Source organism: Eurytemora carolleeae, unplaced genomic scaffold (assembly GCF_000591075.1).
Source record: "Eurytemora carolleeae unplaced genomic scaffold, Eaff_2.0 scaffold903, whole genome shotgun sequence".
Classification (NCBI taxonomy): domain Eukaryota; kingdom Metazoa; phylum Arthropoda; class Copepoda; order Calanoida; family Temoridae; genus Eurytemora; species Eurytemora carolleeae.
This window is the reverse complement of record NW_019396790.1, coordinates 65,942-88,771: the sequence shown is the minus strand read 5'-3', so window position 1 is coordinate 88,771 and position 22,830 is coordinate 65,942. Positions and strand designations below refer to the sequence as shown.

The 22,830-nt window shown below is 33.2% G+C and overlaps 1 protein-coding gene across 1 annotated transcript; it reads right to left on the bottom strand.

Annotated features, from left to right (window-relative positions):
- Positions 1-573: 573 nt before the first annotated feature.
- On the bottom strand, positions 574-22,469 carry LOC111708724 (peroxidase). The gene is made up of 24 exons (XM_023482184.1): positions 22,447-22,469; positions 21,826-21,918; positions 21,435-21,490; positions 21,254-21,279; positions 21,075-21,156; positions 20,789-20,854; positions 20,206-20,243; positions 17,983-18,059; positions 16,930-16,969; positions 15,655-15,710; positions 13,254-13,272; positions 13,077-13,149; positions 12,428-12,569; positions 11,200-11,241; positions 10,707-10,754; positions 8,756-8,825; positions 6,877-6,924; positions 6,481-6,649; positions 5,551-5,708; positions 4,768-4,871; positions 3,511-3,619; positions 3,117-3,232; positions 2,309-2,459; positions 574-705 (listed from the first exon to the last, which is right to left on the bottom strand). The coding sequence occupies exons 1-24, from the start codon at positions 22,467-22,469 to the stop codon at positions 637-639; spliced, it is 1,875 nt and encodes a 624-aa protein (XP_023337952.1). The 3' UTR covers positions 574-636.
- Between the last annotated feature and the right edge of the window lie 361 nt (positions 22,470-22,830).

The window sequence follows — 22,830 nt, the reverse complement described above, 5'->3', positions numbered from 1 at the left end:
CAGAAACTTGAGAATCTCAGGTTTGCTCCCATTATAATTTTTTAATTTTTATTTTGCATTTTTAATAGATATAATTGATTTGTACAATGTTTAAATTGTTGATATATTATTGTTTTCATTTAAGACAATTCTTTCAATATTTGATTTTTAACATGCTGATGTAAAGGGTTTTATTGCATTTCTGGAGAAGATAATAAATCATCTGATTTTAAAAATTAAATTTTTTAAGAAAAATCGAGCAATGTTAAAAATAATTGGTTTTATTTCGCTTGAATAAATTTATTCTCAATACATTTCACCTTTAAGCTCTGGAAAAACTTTTACTTAAAATAATTTACATACACCTATCTTTTTCACCTAAGTTGATTTCACAAAGCTTATTTTTGAATTAAAACTGCAACTTCTTAAGATTTATTTAAAATAATATTTTTTAGGATTTTATATTTTCTAAATCGTAGACTGGTTACGTACTTAAGTTAGGGGGAATTGGTTACTAACTCATAACTTTTAAAGCTTATAGATAATGTTTTTGTTTTATTTATTAAGTTTATACATTAAATAAAATTGTCAGTTTCGTTTATTTTTATTATTACGACATTTACATATTAAAAATTCCAATTTTTTATTTCATTTAATTTATTCTTTCCAGTACTTGAGGTTTATTCTTGGTATTTCAGCGGATTTGCAGGACACTCGCTTATTTATCTAAAAAAACTTAATTTTATTTTACTATTTATTCATAATATTTAATTAATTGGTGCCTAAAAATATCTTATCTTCAAAGTGTTTAGTGGTTAAATTATAAACTGTAATTTTGATATTATTTGATCGGTATCGTTTTTAGTTCCAGTCCAAAGGCACATCGTTTTTTGCCACAAAATCAGATTTTTTCAATCCCTTTTATCTTTTCAACCTTATGGAGTAAACCTTAAATATGTCAAACCGTACATTCTGTTAGAACAAGTAATTTGAGTTAAAAAATATCAAAGGTTTACTCTATCGGGTTGCAAAGATATATGGATAAGAAAAACAGTGTTTATGTTTGTTGATATAAAAATAATTGAAATTAACTTCGAAATTAATCAAAAATCCTTGAACAGTCCCTTTAAACTGATATCTTTGAATCCAGTGTGAACAAGGGTTGACAGTTCTGGAAGCTGACTGGGGAATATTTAAAGAGAAATCCTTCATCACATCCACTACCATGTTCCAATATAAATTCATTAGTTTTATCTTCTGCAGTTGCTGGGCTTCCACACAAACAGGTTTAGAACCTGTTTATAAACAAGTTTAAAACCTGTTTCTAAGTGTACACGTTTAAATCTGTTTTTAAACAAATTTAAACCCTGTTTAGAAACTAGGTTTTAAGTTTATAAACTAGTTTATAACCTGTTTATAGACATATTTAGAACCTGTTTATAAAAAGTTTAGAACCTGTTTATAAACAAGTTTAGAACCTGTTTATAAACTAGTTCAGAAACTGTTCATAAACTAGTTTAGAAACTTTATAGATACTAGTTTAGAACCTGTTTATAAACTAGTTTAGAACCTGTTTGTAAACAAGTTTAGAACCTGTTATAAACAAGTTTAGAACCTGTTTAGAAATTATTCTGGAACCCTTTAACCAACTAGTTTTGAAACCTTTTAAGAAACTTAGAAACAAAGTTTAAAATTCCGTTTAAAAAGCAGAAACTTTGTTTAGATTATAAACCTCTCTTTTTGCTGATTCAGAAACGGCCAGCAATTAAAAAAAACTAAATCAGGATTGAACACAAGCTAAAAAATAACTGATCACTTGCCACAAACTCTATTCTGCTAATACTTCTAACCAGAGATAAGAGAGTTACAGAGATTAATTGAAAGCTACGGTGGAAGGCGATAATATTAATATAATGAAGACGACTATTTCATTTAAGTTTTAATTGTTAACAAGCTTTTTTATAATAATTAAAGATAAGCTTTTTAAATCAACAGCTTCTCTCCCTTTCCATGATTTTGTGTGTCCCTGCTGTTTCAAAAGATTGATATAAATCAAAATTGAAATCGAAAGTCGTCTTCAATACATTGATATAATCGGCAACCACCGTAGGATATGCAAAATTTCCCAGAGCATGTTCTATTGTTTATGTTGTATGCAACAAATGAATGAAGATCACTGCAGTGAACCTGATGCTGTTGATAACTGACATTTTAAACTATAGATATGTTGGATCAAAGTGTCAAATTTTTTATACATAAAAGTGTTTCATCATAGCTAGTTAAAGGGAATCAAAACTTAGAGTGTGTGGCATGTGCTCAGTTGTAAAACCTTATAGTCTGGGAGTATCATGGCCCTAGGTTGAATTGTTTTCACGAGATTTGTATTATCACAGATAATTCTAGCCAATGATATCTTCCTGATCTCCTCTAACTGTTCAACTGTAAAACTACTGGGCCAACCAGAGTTTTCATACCAGAACCTGCAAAGTTCAAAATTAGGCAAATTAGCTCTACAAAAAAAGAACAAAAAACAGACCGTTTACCAAAAATCAGCAAAACTAAAAAAAACAATTATTTCTTCTTCACGGCCAGGAAGTAATTTGGGATTGTCAAAGTAGTTTTTAGTGACCTTTCATTGAACGAGTTACATGCCATGCATAAATATGCAAGAAACCATTATGAGAAACCACATTTTAAATGATCAATTTTCCAAAACAAAGATTTAAAATTTTTTTCGAAAACAGAGGTATTCAGGGTAACGTTGTGAATTGGACACAAAACGATTTAAAGGGAGTATTCACTCAAATGAAAGGGGGTATAGGCTTGCGTCGAAAAATATTCGATCCTAATTGCTACTACTTCTATCTGTTGCATCTGTAAGGAGAAAATAGTTAAAAACGACTCATATTCAGAAAGTTGCAACATTCGACTCGGATCGTAAAAATATCAATTTAATTCCAAACAAATCATTCAGAAGTAAGATTAGTAACAATCACCATTGAATATTTTTCGACGTAATCCTATATAAACCCCCTATCGTTTTTCGCAAACACTCCTTTTGAATAAAAAGTCAGTTCCGTTGACAGTCCCTTTTTTCTAAAAAAATGTAAAAATTGTTTCGTTTAAATGATACTAACCTGTCTCCAAATCTGATATTGTGGAACTGTCTACCGATTACACAGGATAGGGTTGGACCAATTAATCTATCTTGAAGAGGTATCTCACTAATACCAGCAGACCATAGTTCTAGATCCTAAACAGGGGCGTATAGAGGATAGGGTTGTACAAGTGCGTATACAGGACAGAGTTGGACCAGGGGCGTGTACAGCAAAGGGATGGACCTTGGTGTATACAAGATATGGTTGGACTAGGGGAATATCATACAGAAGAGGGATGGACCCGGGGCGTGAAATGCTTCTGTGATTCATGTTCATGTGACTACTTCTAAACACAACATTGTGTCTTAAAGTCGTCTTACTATTCCTCCGTTTAAATAGACCCACTGTATTAGTACACATTCATTTCCTTTACCTCTGGAGTTTCATATAGTTGAGAGTATGCTATGATGGTTTTATTTTGCATTACTCCGTAAAGATCGGTCCAGGAGAGGACTGGTTTCAATCCACAGAACTCTCTGTACCTGCAGATAGATTAAAACTTTCAGGGTTCAGATAGATGAACACTTTCAGGGTTCAGATAGATGAACACTTTCAGGGTTCAGATAGATGAACACTTTCAGGGTTCAGATAAATGAAAACCTACAAAATTTAGAAAAATAAAAACCTGCAAAGTTCAGATAAATGAAACCCTACGGAGTTCAGACAAATGAAACCCTACAGCGTTCAGATAAATGAAAACCTACAAATATTAGAAAAATGAAAACCTGCAAATTTTAGAAAAATGAAAACCTGCAGAGTTAAGATAAATAAATATCTGCAAAGTTCAGACAAATGAAACCCTACAAAGTTCAGATAAATGAAAACCTGCAAATTTTAGAAAAATGAAAACCTGCAGAGTTCAGATAAATGATATCTGCAGAGTTCAGATAAATACAAATCTGCAGAGTTTAGATAATTAAATATCTAAAAAGTTCAAATGAATAATAAAACCTGGAGAGTTCAGATAAGTAAATATTTGCAGAGTTCAGATAAATAAAAACCTGCAGAGTTCAGATAAATAAAAACATGCAGGGTTCAGATAAATGAATATTTGCAGAGTTCAGATAAATACAAATCTGCAGAGTTTAGATAATTAAATATTTGCAGAGTTCAGATAAATAAAAACCTGTAGAGTTCAGATAATGAAATATTTGCAGAGTTCAGATAAATAAAAACCTGCAGAGTTCAGATAAATAAAAACCTCCAGAGTTCAGATAAATGAAAACCTAAAGAGTTCAGATTATAAAAGCCTACAGAGTTCTGATAAATGAGAGTTCAAATTTTTGAATTTTTCATCTAAGATGTTCCTGTGAAAAGAATTGTTTGACTGATTTACCTTAAAATCTTTTCAGCGACGTATATGATAAAATGAAATTAGAAGAGGTTGATTTATTATTATTAGGAAAATCGTAGAAGCATTCTTATTGTTTGAGAGCATTACTTAAAAAAAAATATTTTTGGATCAGGATTTTAATACCTGTTATATGTTGGAAGTCCATGTTCTCTACCCCTCTGTAGATTTTAATACCTGTTATATGTTGGAAGTCCATGTTCTCTACCCCTCTGTAGATTTTAATACCTGTTATATGTTGGAAGTCCATGTTCTCTACCCCTCTGTAGATTTTAATACCTGTTATATGTTGGAAGTCCATGTTCTCTACCCCTCTGTAGATTCAAGGCTGCTAGATCCAAACCAAACCCTTCTCCTGGCATCTCAAACAAATGGTTTGTTACCTAGTTCAGCAACAATGTCAATAATTTTATATACATGAGCGTCACCCATGTTTTTCAACTGTTCAGTGCTGGGAACTTTAGAAAGGTGGATATCGAGATTAATGCTTGATCCTCTCTCTTTTTTTAATCTTGAGACTAACCTAATCTTTTGTTTGTATCCTTAAGACTGTATAAAATTTAACCAATCATAGAAGCCTATCAGAAGCCGGGAAATATGAATTTTTTCGCGCCATCTAATGAGAGTTTTCTCATTTGAAGAAAACTAATATACACAGAGACGGGCCGGAGGGATTCTCTAATAGAATTCTCTTAGAAGAAGGGGCGAGGATTCATAACAAATATCCAGTCTTCTATCTCTAGCAACACGAAAAAAAAGTTTTTAGAGTGAAAACTCGTGAATTGTCCAATTAGAACATTTCTGAACGGGGCATTTTTTTGGACGATTTAAATCTTAGAGTTGGACAAAATTAGGACTTTAAGACTTTTGAGATAATCTGAAATTATTTATAGTTTTTCATATTAAGGCTCTGCACTCAACACCTGAGTAGGTTACCATGCAAATATTTTGAAATATCCAAGGGTTGCAAAAATATAGCGATTTGGTTATCAGAGCTTGTGGCTCAAATGCTGAAATTAAATTCCTTTGTTAATAATTTGCACTTTTAAACCTTTCCATTACCTGACTAGTAACTCCATCATCCATAGCCTGTGCTACTTGATTTATCATCCCTAGTATATATGTGTCCGCCCAACCAGCTTTAAACAGATCATACGGTTGTAATATCATCTCGGAGAGTTTCTGGGTTCCTATAAACTTCTGACTCCCGCTCCAACGTTCTAAAAGATAAGATTACAATCTTTAAGAAATTTTCTTTGAACATTATTTCGAGAAGAACCAAAACAATTTTGTGAATGACAACACTTTTGCGAATAAACATAGATCAAGATGAAGAATTAATCCACACAAAAAAGTCTTGAGAATTTTTCGATTATTTGGTACTGATCAAGTCCATTAACATTATTTTAATATTAGAACTAGAAGAAAGAACAGTATTATTACGGTTTTCAGTTTTTACTCCAAAAATATGTTTCTTACACAAATTGTTATCTTAGTAATTAGTGATTCATCGATTAAAGAGTGCTATAGTCGATTCACAAAAATCCAATTTTTCTTCTAGAACTTCAGGGTCCGCAAGCTAGAAATTTTTAGTTTAAACAGGTCAATTATGAATCGCTTTTGGCGGTTTAGAGAAAGAGACACTTTGTATAAATCGCGATTAGTGTTTGGAGGGACAACTGTGCACGTGGAAGTAATTCATAGTGATCCTTCAGTTGTAGAGTAGGATCTCCGATTGCCAAAGGTACCCTTGAAAGCTTTGTCTATTAAGCATGAATTATATATTTATGTTATTAATTTTGAAAACTGATTATTTTCAACTTTGAACATTCTACAAAAGGGATTTGCATATTTCAATAATTTAGATTTCAGAATCAAATACTTTTCAAGCTAAAAAACGACGTTATCTTCCACATTATTGATCAGATAAAGGTTTTAAATATAGTTCTTTAGATAAGAGGTCACTTACAACTTCAACGAAAGTAAGTTTACCAACTAACGATGGAAGTAGAGAGTGGCCGAATCTGAAGGCAGCTGTTGTAAAACCGGCGGCCGCTGCTGGATTAATTGTCGGATCATATCCCTCGAAATATCCGTCCTTGTACAAGTTTAATCCATGCTCCAGTATCCCTGGTTTACCAAGAACAAGAGGAAGGAACTCCTGGAATGTGGGGGATCATATACACTATACAGGGTGTCTCAGTAAACATGGGGATCAAATTGAGCCTTTAAATCGTCTTAGATTTACGGGGCAATTATTCTAATGATACTAAAAACATACTCAAAGCAATACAACCCTAAGAAACGTTAGCACTATGGAGTTAAAAAAGAAGAATGTAAAACATTACTTTTTGAATCTTCTTTCCTTAGTTTTTTTATGATCCTTGCCTGGAACGTGATGTGCTGCTGAATAGCGGAGACAAGATGTTTAGTTTCCTGAATACAGCTTAGAGATGGACACATTCACTCTTTTCAAATAGAGATGGACACATTCACACTTTTTAAATAGAAATGGACACATTCACACTTTTCAAATAGAGATGGACACATTCACACTTTTTAAATAGAGATGGACACATTCACACTTTTTAAATAGAGATAAACACTTAAACACTTTTCCAATAGAGATGGACACATTCACACTTTTCAAATAGAGATGGTCACAATCAAACTTTTTAAATAGAGATGGACACATTCACACTTTTTAAATAGAAATGAACACATTCACACTTTTTAATAGAGATGGTCACACTCACACTTTTTAAATAGAGATGGTCATATTCACACTTTTTAAATAGAGATGGACACATTCACACTTTGTAAATAGAGATTGACACATTCACACTTTTTAAATAGAGATGGACACATTCACACTTTTTAAATAGAGATGGACACATTCACACTTTTCAAATAGAGATATTCACATTCACACTTCTTAAGTAGAGATGGACACATTCACACTTTTAAAATAGAGATGGACACATTCACACTTTTTAAATAGAGATGGACACATTCACACTTTTTAAATAAAGATGGTCACATTCAAACTTTTTAAATAGAGATGGAAACATTCACACTTTTTAAATAGAGATGGTCACATTCACACTTCTTAAATCGAGATGGTCACATTCACACTTCTTAAAATAGTGATGAACACATTCACACTTTTTAAATGGAGATGGACATATTCACTTTTTTTAAATAGAGATGGACACATTCACACTTTTAAAATAGAGATGTTCACATTCACATTTTTTGATTAGAGATGGTCACAGTTTAAAATGAAAATTTAAAAATTCAATCCTTGAATGCTACAAAGCTGAGGCTTGGGTTTGAAAATGTGGGAGTAATATTCACAAGCATATACCCGTTCCTTGTTTTAAAATAGAATGGAAGAAAGTTATATTCAACTCATTTAATTTAAACTCTTCTTTGTTTCTCTTTATTCATAAGTTTATAAACCAATTATTTAAATGAGTTGGTTAAACTTTAAGCAATGTTCTCTGTATGTAAATGTGGATCCGCAGTTTCAGTTTAAATTGCTCGTCGTAGAATAGTTTGAATAGAAGTAGTATAGAATATAAGAGCTATGAAAGCCAGATATAAGTGGAACCTTAATGAGGTTTGTCATTTGTTTACACAGTTAATATTTTCAAATATGGAAGTTTATAAAATTTCCTGACAACCAAATTTTTAAAAACTAAAGCCCATCCAAGTATGTAAAATAGAATATGATAAAACTGTAAAAAAGTTCTCAATTTCTTTTTAGAAAAAAATAGTTATTTTGGAAGACTTGAAAAAAATACATGTGATGTATTCAGATTTTAAAATTTTTTATTTGGTTTTTGTCATAAGACCAGGATACAAATATTAACGCTGTACAATCTATGATTATGTCAGTAACTATTAAGCAAAATGAAGCCTTGATTTGGAGAGGTTGGTGAACTACCTACCGTTGGTTCAAATCCGGAATCACTGATTCAAATCCTCACCAATCTTTAGCTATAAATCGGTGATTTTGGATTTGAACCGGTGTTAGGTAGTTCAACAACATCTCTTCAGACTCCAATTATTTATAATTCCGTCCAGGGGCTAAATTCATTGAATGTCGAGAATCAGTTGAACCACATTCGTACCACCGACTCAACTAGTTTTCTTGTGTTCCAGGTCAAGCTAATCTATTCTACATAGTTCACCAACTTCTCTTATTCATTAAATTTTGTCAACATAGTTTTATTTTATGTGTTTTTATACGTATCTATTATACCTGAAATATGATTTCATCTGTCCAATGTGGGTTTAATCTACCAAGCTCCTCTGCTATTCTATTATGTTCTCTAGAATAAATAAAAAAATGATCTCTTATTATACTATTTCAATCCTTTAAAAGGTGTTTTAGTGAAAAATAGATACAGACATTTACTCTACTTTCTTATACTTATTTTTCTGATATGATAATTTTCAAACATGCTAAATATTCAAATCCCTAAAAATCTTTTTAACAATATATTTTGAGATCAATATTTTTAAAACTGTAGTCAGATAATTTCTGAGAATTTTTTCTTCTGTATGTTCTATTAGAGGGGAAAAGTTGGCCTTTGAAGAATTCCAATTAAAGCTAATTCCTTCCTACACTCTATCTTATGTAGAGTAGGCATAATAAAATGGAGAAGTTAAAACATAGCTTTCATACACAGTTATAAACATAATGCATCATTAATTGAGACTGGATAAGGGCATACTTCTATTAATTACACAATGTACGTTCCCAATTCAATTGTAATTTTTTATCTTAGGTACTTTCCCAAAGGGTTTTCCCAAGTGGCAACTTCCTAACTGTTCAATTTCCGAAATGGCAACTTCCGAACTCTGTCCTGGCCGCAGGGCGCGGCCCTAATTGCAGCCTGCGGCACAACAGAAAACCTAACCTAACCTTTGGGAAGTTACCGCTTGGGAATTGGCACATTTGGGAAGTTTCTACTTGGGAAATAGTTACTTAAGGGAAGTAGCCCTTGGGAAAATCCTTTGGGAAAATACCTTTTTTTCAGACCTTTATATTCGGATTTCAAAATTACAAAGTATTTGTTTATATCATAGATAAATAAATAAACATAGATAGCTTATGTACGCAAAATCACCAAGAATTGTACAGTCCGCGAACTCATACTTCTAGGGGTCAATGTGTACTTCAATGATAAGCGGGATGGTTTGGTGTTTTAATGGATTTCATAATAGAGTGTAAAATAACTCCGGGAATGGAACTATTTGAACAACAATATTTCACTGAGCAATATATCATATTGACGAAAACTGAAGAAGGACATGAGAATTGGACTAAACTAACTTAAATTTCTCTCTACAGAACTCATGTACACCACAAGTACTCAATGACATAAGTACAGCAAATGTTCACAACCGACCTAGTTAATCTATATAATAGGAATATCTTTAAAACATCTCTGTTTTTTCAAAATCCACCTATGGTTACCTATAGGAGACCTCCTTATCTTAGGGATAAACTCATCCGAGCCAGAATTCCAGATCCTCCTAGAATGAGGCCAAAGAAAGAGGCTAATACCTGGTATGAAACCTTGTGGTTTAAATTGCCCAACTTGTCCCTACATAGAGCCTGGAACAGTTATACAATCCTCTAATACCAGCAAGAAGATTGAGATTATTGGAACTTTCAACTGCAAGACCAGAAATGTATTTTCCATCTCATAATCTGAGTTCTTTTCCCTTATGTCCATTTGACAGCCCAAATTTTTATTTTGAATAATCTTTTTGTTTGTTTATCTTCTTGTGATTTTTACATTTTTTTATTTTTTTTATCGATTTTGATGGTTATTATATCGTTAGAACTGACGAGGGTCAACCCGGACCGAAATATATTTTCAATAAATGTGGAACTAACATCTACTTTTTTACTCTACAGAGGTTTGGTCCATCACCATCACTGAATTTTAAATCATCTCTGTACATTTATATCTTTCAAGATGAAAAATGTCGTCTTATGCGCAATCTATCTTTATCTATGGTTTATTTCTAAAGTATTTAAGTTAAAATAAGTTTTTGGCTAAATAGTTTGAGATAAATGTATTTAATATCGCAGAAAAAATGAACCCAAAGAAAAAAAGAAAAATGATAAAAAATAACCATTTTCTGAGTTTATATTTTCCGGTTTTTCAAAAATTGCACCCTAAAGAAGATGAAAATACCTTATGAATAAAGTGTGGATTAAACAGAGAACTGTCTGTTCATTGACCCTAAATCATGAAGAGGAAATCTAACAAAGAGAGACACTCTCATCAGTCAAACATGAATAATTTATTAGAAACTTTAATCTCCAGGTTCAACAAAATCATTAAATAATTTACATTCTTCTCTGAATTAACAAAAAGGTGAATACTTTATTTTCCAGCTTTGAGCACCCATTCTTTAGTCTTGAAAGAAGCAGTCTAATGTGAAAAGAGTGAAAATTAAGAAATAAAAAGATTAATTCACTAACTTGAACTAAATAGAACGTTTACTAATTGTGACTCAAAGCTTTGTTAAAACTTGTTTTAAGGAAACAAAACATAATATTCTAACATTTTGAATTTACTGCAATACAAACAATGAAAATGTTGAGATATCATGAAAAGCAAATTGTTAAAAAATCCACAATTAATTATGGTATGTCTAACCAATCCCCCCTTTATGTTTGTTTACCTTGGGTCCCCAGTCTCAAAACAAAATATTTCTCCATTAGGTCTAAACAAGATTCAATAGAAATTAAGTTATTGAAAATAGACAGAATGTATACAAATGACATTACAAAATAAACAATAGATACTATACAATAGATAATAGACAGTAGACAATAAACAATAATTGACAATATACAATAGACAATAGAGAATAAACTATAGACAATAAAAAATAGACAATTTACAATACATGATAGACAATTTACAATACATGATAGACAATAGATATTAAATGATAATTAATAAATTATAGACAATATACCATAGACAATACACAATAAACACTAGAAAATAGACAATAAATAATAACAATAGACTATAGAAAATAAACAATAGACAACATACATTATACAATAGATGATGGACAATAGACATTATTAAATAGACAATAGGAAAAAAACATAGACAATAGCTAATAGACTATCGAAAAGAGGCAATGGATAATATAAACTAGACAATAATAAACAGACAATCAAAAATAGACATATAGACCATAGAAAATAGACAATAGACAATATACAATATACAAAGTACAATATACGATATACAATATACAATAAACAATAGACAGTAGACAGTAGACAGTAGACAATAGACAATAGACAATAGACAAAAACAATAGACAAAAGACAGTAGACATTAGACAGTAGAAAATATACAATAGACAATAGACAATAGACAGTAGACAATAGACAATAGACAATAGACAGTAGACAGTAGACTATAGACAATAGACAACAAATATTAGGCAATTGAAAATAGACAACAGACAAAAGACAAAAGACAATAGGAAATCGAAAATAGACAATATACATTAGACAATAGGCAATATAATAGGCAATATAATAGACAATATAAATTATACAATTTTTGTACAAAAACTTGAAAATTAGACATTTAACTGGTTCTCCAAAACAAAGCATTAATAACTTTGGAAAAAAAGGTTCTAACTTTTGACAATTACCCAGATCTCAATAATATTTATGTTTTGACTCTTTATTGAATATTAAGTTCATGGTTTTTCAATATTTCCTAATCCCAAGAACCCCAAAGTGGAAGTCAGAACTAGTATAGATATTTTTTAATCCCATTTTTTCACCGTTCTTTTCTTCCATTTTTTTAAAGTTTCATTCATATTTGCTTCCAAAGTTTCTCATTGCTTCCCTTCCCTGATATCTTCCTCCCATTACCTTTCAGGTCCTGTAATTTCTTCCAAAATAAAATCCGTTATTTCCTTTTCTTTTAAACCTGTATCCCCTCTCGACTCTTTGTTAACACTTTTCCAATCTTTGACCCCTTGCTCCGTTTTCCAAGTTTTTATATCATTCGGCACTGGCAGAATATAGTGTATTTATCACGAAATATTAATATAGGAGACTGAAATGATTTATTTATTAAATTGTGATCTGAGCTGAGAACTTTTGTATTGGATTCTCATAAACCCGATCGCTTGATCTCGATATCCACTGAGGGCACTTTTAATTCAAGGATCAATGCTTAATATCTTAATTTCAGTTCTTCCTACAGAGTAGGATTATCATGAGGGATTTTAATCTAAGATTAAATTAATCTGCAGATTAACAAAAGATCGAGATCAACCATTCATGTCAATATCCACAATGCATAAGTTTCCAGCTCTGAACATTTTAAACATATATTAGTTGAAATTGAATTGTTAAAAAATATTATTAATTATGTTAAGTTTGGCCATTTAATTTTTAAAATTTTTTCAGCTGTGTATTTTAATATCAAGAAATGCTTAATTGGCGTTGGTCTTTAAAAATCTTATAAACAGTTTAACTAGCTTTTAATACACTTTTATACTAATCTAAAATCAACAAATAAAAAAAATTGTTCTATATACCATAAGCCCTTCCTTGAAAAACATTGGTAACGTTTTCATCCTTCCTCCCTACACACATTTCAGACTTAAAGAATCAAATTTTAAACTTTTAAAAACTTTTCAAAATATTGTTAAAGTTAAGAAGTTGGTTCTTTGTTCTTTAATTCTCTTCCCTTGAATGCTCGCAGACGTCTGAAAATACAATGGCTTCGTAATTAACATAATTCAGAAAATCTGGTTTAAAAACTTTACTTTTCCGTTTCAGCAATTTAAAACCATTTTAAGGATTAGAAAAAATTTAATTCTGTAGAAAGATTTTTTCATCGCTTCAGGATACAAACCATCATCTCCGAACCCAAACCAAATAAGGGTTTGTTAGATTCCCTAAATAGATTCCCACAATTGCCCCCTCCTAGTTGACTTCCTAAAGTGGCTTTCAAAACATGGACTCCCATAATTGACTCCTATAATTGGCTTCTAAACTTGACTCTTGTAATTGGCTCCCATAAAAGATTCTCCATAATTGACTTCCAGTCCCAGGATTGGTTCCTACAATTGACTTCCAGTCCCAGGATTGGTTCGTACAATTGACTCCTTCCAGTCCAAGGATTGGTTCGAACAATTGACTTCCAGTCCAAGGATTGGTTCCTACAATTGACTTCCAGTCCAAGGATTGATTCCTACAATTGACTTCCAGTCCCAGGAATGTTTCCTACAATTGACTTCCAGTCCCAGGATTGTTTCCTACAATTGACTTACAGTGCCAGGATTGGTTCCTACAATTGACTTCCAGTCCAAGGATTGTTTCCTTCAATTGACTTCCAGTCCAAGGATTGATTCCTACAATCGACTTCCAGTCCCAGGATTGTTTCCTACAATTGACTTCCAGTCCCAGGATTGGTTCCTACAATTGACTTCCAGCCCCAGGATTGGTTCCTACAATTGACTTCCAGTCCCAGGATTGGTTCCTACAATTGACTTCCAGTCCCAGGATTTGTTCCTACAATTGACTCCTTCCAGTCCTAGGATTGTTTCCTACAAATGACTTCCAGCTACAGGATTGGTTCCTACAATTGACTTCCAGTCCCAGGATTGGTTCATACAATTGACTTCCAGTCCCAGGATTGGTTCCTACAATTGACTCCTTCCAGTCCAAGGATTGGTTCGTACAATTGACTTCCAGTCACAGGATTGGTTCCTACAATTGACTCCTTCCAGTCCAAGGATTGGTTCGTACAATTGACTTCCAGTCCCAGGATTGGTTCGTACAATTGACTTCCAGTCACAGGATTGGTTCCTACAATTGACTCCTTCCAGTCCAAGGATTGGTTCGTACAATTGACTTCCAGTCCCAGGATTGATTCGTACAATTGACTTCCAGTCACAGGATTGGTTCGTACAATTGACTTCCAGTCACAGGATTGGTTCGTACAATTGACTTCCAGCCCCAGGATTGGTTCCTACAGTTGACTTCCAGTCCCAGGATTGGTTTGTACAATTGACTTCCAGCCCCAGGATTGGTTCATACAATTGACTTCCAGTCCCAGGATTGGTTCCTACAATTGACTTCCAGCCACAGGATTGGTTCCTACAATTGACTTCCAGTCACAGGATTGGTTCGTACAATTGACTCCCAGCCCCAGGATTGGTTCGTACAATTGACTTCCAGTCACAGGATTGGTTCGTACAATTGACTTCCAGCCCCAGGATTGGTTCCTACAATTGACTCCTTTCAGTCCCAGGATTGGTTCGTACAATTGATTCCCAGCCCCAGGATTGGTTCGTACAATTGACTTCCAGTCACAGGATTGGTTCCTACAATTGACTTCCAGTCCCAGGATTGGTTCCTGCAATTGGCTCCCAAGTGTGACTCCAAGAATGTTTCGTACAATTGACTTCCAGTCACATGATTGTTTCCTACAGTTGACTCCCAAATTTGACTCCAAGAATGTTTTCCTCTGAGCTAAAATCAGTACTTTACCAAAATAATAGATTGAACCATTAATTTGATAGCTTTCGATTTATCCTTCACTACAAGCTTGCAGAACTTTAAATTTAAAGGTTAAGGATTGGTTCCTACAATTGACTCCTTCCAGTCCCAGGATTGGTTCGTGCAATTGACTTCCAGTCCCAGGATTGGTTCGTACAATTGACTTCCAGTCCCAGGATTGGTTCGTACAATTGACTCCCAGCCCCAGGATTGGTTCGTACAATTTACTTCCAGTCACAGGATTGGTTCGTACAATTGACTTCAAGTCCCAGGATTGGTTCGTACAATTGACTTCCAGTCCAAGGATTGTTTCCTACAATTGACTTCCAGCCACAGGATTGGTTCGTACAATTGACTTTATTATTTTAATTAAACACTAAACTAAAAAGCTACTATTTCCTTCCAATTTTGAAAAGAAATTGAGTCTTTGCAACAAACTCTGATTAGTTAATCCTAATATCTTTGCAACCCAATGTCGTAGACCTTAGATATGTCAACCTAGCTGTGAATTCTGTTAGATCAAAGATAAAGTTTAAGCTAAGTTTAAAATTTTGAGTTTGTGGCAAAGACTCAATTCCTTTTACCTTAGTCTTTCTGGAACATTTGAGTAAACTGTGCCGGCATCGATCACGGATGTTATCTGCACAAAAGCAAATTAAAAAAAAACAGAGCAATTGCAATTTACTTTTTTCATCCAAATGAAAGTCAATATTTTGCTATGAACTTAAACAAAATCTAAATATGTCCTGCACCAAGGATTACACCTCTAAATATGTCCTCTAACAATGATTATACCTCTAAATATGTACTCTAACAAGGATTATTCCTCTAAATATGTCCTCTAACAAGGATTACAACTCTAAATATGTCCTGCACCAAGGATTACACCTCTAAATATGTCCTATAACAAGGATTATACCTCTAAATATGTCCTATAACAAGGATTATTCCTCTAAATATGTGCTCTAACAAGGATTACACCTCTAAATATGTCCTATAACAAGGATTATACCTCTAAATATGTCATCTAACAAGGATTATTCCTCTAAATATGTCCTCTAACAAGGATTATACCTCTAAATATGTCCTCTAACAAGGATTACACCTCTCAATATGTCCTCTAACAAGAATTATCTTCTCAATATGTTCTCTAACAAGGATTATTCTTACAAGGATTACACCTCTAAATATGTCCTCTAACAAGGATTACACTTATAAATATGTCCTCTAACAAGGACTACACCTATAAATATGTCCTATAACAAGGATTACACTTATAAATATGTCCTCTAACAAGGATTACACCTCTAAATATGTCCTCTAACAAGGATTACAACTCTAAATATGTCCTCTAACAAGGATTACACCTATAAATATGTCCTCTAACAAGGATTACACCTCTAAATATGTCCTCAAACAAGGATTACACCTCTAAATATGTCCTCTAACAAGGATTACATCTATAAATATGTCTTTTAACAAGGATTACACCTATAAATATGTCCTCTAACAAGGACTACACCTATAAATATGTCCTCTAACAAGGATTACACTAATAAATATGTCCTCTAACAAGGATTACACCTCTAAATATGTCCTTTAACAAGGATTACAACTCTAAATATGTCCTCTAACAAGGATTAAAACTCTAAATATGTCCTCTAACAAGGACTACAACTCTAGATATGTCCTCTAACAAGGATTACACCTATAAATATGTCCTCTAACAAGGATTACACCTCTAAATATGTCCTCTAACAAGGATTACACTTATAAATATGTCCTCTAACAAGGATTACACCTCTCGAAAGGTAATAAATACATTTTGCTGGGGTGGAAAAAACTTTATTTAAAGTTACCTGATTAAATTGCTCCAGAGGGCCAAGCTTACATTCAGACCTGAATACAGACTTTGTTAAAACTCCAAAACTATATAAACTAAAAAAATAGTCTCAAAACTAAAAAATCAAATAAAAGATTGTCAAAATCTCTTCAGTAAAACTGATTTTAATCTTATCATAATTTTAGTGAGTATTATTTATGAAATATATAAATATATCTATATATATATGAAGAATCTCTGTTTGTCTGTTTGGGCCTTGAGTCTTGACTGATTTGCCTTAAATTTTGAAACTCAGGAGAACCAAGGGTTTGTTCTTTGATTGGTTTTAATAGTATCTAGATATATAACTTAGCTGGGGAACCCAGCTTTGCCAAAAAACTAAACACTTCCTATGAAAGTAACCCACTCGACTTCAAAAGTTAAAAGAAAGCAGCTAAGAACGTTCCCATGGGTCTACCAAGGTCCCGTGGTTCTACCAAGGTCCCGTGGGTCTACCAAGGTCCCGTGGGTCTACCAAGGTCCCGTGGGTCTACCAAGGTCCCGTGGGTCTACCAAGGTCCCGTGGGTCTACCAAGGTCCCGTGGGTCTACCAAGATCCCGTGGGTCTACCAAGGTCCCGTGGGTCTACCAAGGTCCCGTGGGTCTACCAAGGTCCCGTGGGTCTACCAAGGTCCCGTGGGTCTACCAAGGTCCCTGGGTCTACCAAGGTCCCGTGGGTCTACCAAGATCCCGTGGGTCAACCAAGGTCCCGTGGGTCTACCAAGGTCCCATGAGTCTACCAAGGTCCCGATCAAAATATTATGAAAATCTAGGGGTCAATGGACAGACAGTAAGTAGCAGTGTGTTGTATTTCAGGGTTACCCACAAAGGATGAGACTGTAAAGACGATCCAAAAACTCTGAAAATAGGACGATTTCAAGATTGATTTTTGGTTTCTGCATTCAATTAAGTATTAAAGATTTAATATATTATTAAGCACAGAAATAAGCCAGTTTCGGCCAATGAACCCATACAATTTCCGTACAATCGTCTCTGAAGTCTCATTGTTTATGGATAACCCTATATATACCTGAGACCAGCACTGGATCTAACAAAGTTCATACAGGTTCGAGAATGTTTGGAGAAAAAATGATCATCCTCGGGAATCTAAAATATAGTAAGTATAAATAATTTCGGTTTAAAAAGAACATTGTACAGTAAACAAAAAAGAGTGAAATGCATTTTTCTTTTGAAATGTCACAAAGGACTTTGTACTTTGTAACTTTTATTTTATGAATCTCGGAATTAAGCAATAATCTTCATATTATGCAGATCAACAGATAGTGGTCATACCCTGCAGGGAAAATATTAACTAAGGGATCAATCATTTATCTTCAAATCTAAATTTAATTTTTAGAAAGAAGGTGTAAAACATCTTTCCCTGGGATATTTAGAAAGATGAAAATTTTCCTGTACGATAATTGAAGGACTGCAGTATGGTTTTGGTGAATTTTGAATTTTGAACGGATGTCACAAAAGTGAAGGATCAGGTTTAATGTTAATCAGAAAACCATTTAATTGATTAAAGTTAAATCTTGGTTTATCAGTTCATGGATTTCACTATATTTGTAATCTTTGTTCATCAGTTCATGGATTCCACTATATTTGTAATCTTTGTTCATCAGTTCATGGATTCCACTATATTTGTAATCTTTGTTCATCAGTTCATGGATTCCACTATATTTGTAATCTTTGTTCATCAGTTCATGGATTCCACTATATTTGTCTAAGACTCTGTTCTATCTAAACTCTCAGCTAGATATTTAAAGGCTATTTAGAAGCTATTACAAACTAATTGTTATTGTAATGCTGAAACCCTTAAGCCCCTCTTTCCATATCCCCCTAAACCCCTCTCCTGCCAAGCTGTAGAACTGTGTCTGTTTATAGGAATAAATGTATTTAATTTAATTCTAAAGAAAGAGGATCTTCTGTGTAGAGCTGACTGGAGAATTGTTTGAACTCCGGCTCAACAAGATTTACGCTGTCACATACAAGTTCTTTTGAGCTACAAATACAAATTTAATTGACTGCTTTCAAATATCACATTCTCTCTCAACGTTTTGGGGCCAGAAATTAAAGAAGGGNTTTTTAAACTCGCTTTGTTCGAGACATTATTGAATAAAAAGTCTTAATGTCATTCGACTAGCCTTGTTAATCTTTTTGGTTCTTTTTTGTAGTTTGTATTTTGACCGTGAAAGAAAATTTACGCAAAAAACGAACGTTTTTATACGATCATTTTTTACTCCGTCTCCTTTTTTAGAATAGAAATATTGCTTATTATAATAAAAAGCGAAATTTGACAGAATACAATTTTAAATGTTTGAAGTTTTACTAAACTTTAACATGAATTAAACGGATGAACAACACTGCATTCGATAAATAAAAGAAAATGAATCTTTGCAGCATTTCCTCATATTCTAATTCCTATATTTTTGCAACCCAATTCCGTAGAACTTAGATATCTCAAACTATGAATTCTGATCAAATAATCTAATTTAGAAATATCTAAGGTTTTCACTATTAGACTTGAAAGATGTTGGGGTTAGAAAAAATGAGTTTGTTACAAAAACTCAAATCCTTTACAGACTCATTCTCCCCCCCCCCCCGCTTAAATCTATAAGCAGATACAAAAATGAATGTTATCAAGTAAAACAACCTTTCTACTTAACAAGAAATAAGTGGATTGATCCAAGTGATCGATGATGAAGATAAGAAAGGTGGACAAGTAGGGAGAGTCTATGATTGCAAGCTACCTGGAGACATCCGATCTGGGCATACAGATGATTGGGAGCAATGAGTGTTATGTTTCCTGTCTGTGTAAGGCACCCGGGCCTCATTTTAGTATATCAGAAGAATTCCTATTCTCAGGCCTAAGAAGCCCTTAGGCAGCTGGAATCTTGTCAACCCTCTTCTCAGAATGAATGAAGCGTTGATAGATTAATGTGCTGCCAGATTACATCCACTGGAAGATCAATATAAACCCAGACAACACCAATATTTCGCAATAGATCAATTCCGATATTTGATCGTAACAGCCCGATCATGTCCTGGGGACAAACAAATCTTTTTTAAAACAAAAAAGTTAAACATTACCAAAAAGATACTTTTTATTTTAAAAATAAAAGACCAAATTACAATTCCATAATTTTACTTTAAAATCGATTAATATTCTTGTCCTTAGTTGATAAGGCAGATTAGTGATATCAATTACATCGTTTGTTTTCTCTTTTTCATGTTTTGATTATTAGTTTACCTGTATGGGGAAACACATTGGATGAGTAACATTTACTCCTAAAATAGAAAAACAGATTAATAAACTAGTCATTATAGGACCTGTGAAGGTGTCTTTTCATTATAGGACCTGTAAAGGTGTCTACTCATTAAAGACCCTGTGAAGGTGACTACTCATTAAAGGACCAGTCAGCGAAGGAGTCTATTCTTAAAGAAAATGTAAGTGAAGGTTTCAATTCAGTTTAAGACCTATCAGTGAAGGTATCTATTCATTAAAGGGCCTATAAAGCAGTAAAGGTGTCTATTCTTAAAGAACCTGCGTCTAAATGTGTCTATTCTGAAAGGACCTGTAAGTTAAGGTGACTATTCATAAAGGACCTGTATGTGAAGGCGCATATTCATTATAGGACCTATAAGTGAAGGTGTCTATACTTAAAAAGACCCGTAAGTGATGTTGTCTTCTCAATAAAGGACCTATCAGTGCAGGTATCTATTCTGAAAGGACATACCTCAGCAAGAATCTATCAAGTAAATACTCTGCCCAGTGAAGGTATCTTTTTATTTAAGGACTTCCGACACGTGAATCTACTCATTAAAGGACCTACCTCTGCAACAATTTACATCTTTTTCTAATATATCATCTATTTCTGCAGTGAGTGTTATTTCATGATCTAAAAAGTTGAAAAAAATATTAAAAAAATAATTTTGAATGATCGAAAAATTTTTAACCTGATGATATTTTTGATAAAATTAATAATATTAATTTGGCACAAATTCCAAAAGAGAAGCTGACCCCAAGCTACCTGTAAACTGACCCCAAGCTACCTGTAAACTGACCCCAGGCTACCTGTAAACTGACCCCAAGCTACCTGTAAACTGACCCCAAGCTACCTGTAAACTGACCCCAAGCTACAAGAAGTATTGTTATCGAATGTTCATGAATGTTATCATCTCTATGTGTATGCGCTGACACCTAAAAAATCCGGTATTTTGTTTAGTCTCTTTTTGTATTCTATGGTTAAATTTGAAGTTTTAATATAAAAATTAAATATAATAAATGTAAGAAATACCAATCTTGCAGAAGGAAGTTCATTTCCTGTAACCTCAGCTCAATTCACAAAACATAGAAAAAGTATAATTTTGTAAAAAAAAATTTTCTGACAAAATCTTTAAATAAAGACATTTTTTGGATTTTTCCATGAAATATAAATTAATTAGATTTTTGATAAAAATGAAGTTGCTGATTGTTCCCTGACACTGCAATCCTAGGTTGCATTATTCCATCTGTATAATCATGAGGTAGAAATCTAAAACAATGAATATCTAAAATTGTAAAACAGACTGCTAACATGACCCCTCCCCCCTCTTTTTAAAAGAGTTGAATCCCTCATTCACAATGGTACCCGATCATCTTTATCTGAGAAACATTAAAGTATATATGTCAATTTTTTAGCAATAACAGGTTCCTTATGTGCCTCTCTTTTATAAATCCACAATTCACATACAAAGAAAAAAAGTACTCCAAAAAGTACTCCAAAGAAACCATTGGGAATCAGGCATGCTGCCATCGAAATAAACAGACGCTTGAAATCTAGTCGACAGTAAATTTAACTATACGTTAATTCCTCTCCACCCTGGGTACCTGAAGTGAGCAGTTTGCGCTGCTCCCCAGTGAGGGTTCTCCAGGTTGTTACAGACCCCCTCTAGACCTCTATATCTGGTCGGACTGCAGGATCTGAAGGTAAAATTTAAAAAGTGATTTTAACGTGTTTAATGCCGTTAAAAGTCCTTAAGATGGGCGCTTAGGAAAAGCACATTAAAAGACAGTTATAATAATCAATAATAATAATCAATTCCTTAATGTCAAACGATTTATAATATATTCGATATTTTAAATACAATCTGAAAATCTAATTGAAATAAATCAGAAAAAAACTAAAGTTCGATTAGCTCTTACAGAGCTTTAAAGCGTGTTTTTTTAAGTGATCCTAAAAGATAGCAAAGCCGTGTCAGAATTTAATGAATTTGATCCGCGTCTCAAATCCCCCAAAAACCGGTTTCAAATGAGCGCCGGTTTAAATCTTCAATAATTGTATACAATTTCAAGATTATCTTTGAACCCTGGCTTAAATTTAAGCCGCAGCTCAAATTATTTAAATTCGGCCTCCGGATTCACAAAAGGTACCCCTTAAAACATTGCATTATCTGACTAATAATGTGGAAGATACAACAATACTTGATGAGATAAAGGTTTCAATGGTACCGTTGTGAATTGGGAATTGCCATCTTAACATGAAGGGTACTTGAAATTACGCTTACAGTACTATTTAACATATGGCGATACATAATCTGGGACTAAAATCATCTTTGTCACCCTGTTATATTATTCTATACACAAGGGTTTTAAGCCAACTTTTTAATAAGGTTTTGTGGGCAAACCAAAGGAATAAGATTTAGAAAGTTAATTTTAGCCTCTATTGCTCAACAACACTTAGAGTATATATATATATACACACATATATATATTGGATAGCGGAATTTAGACAGAATAGGAGAGACAAGGGGTGAGGGTGAAAATTGGCTGCAAGGGAATTGAGGAAAAGTATAGCGGAATTTAGACAGAATAGGAGAGACAAGGGGTGAGGGT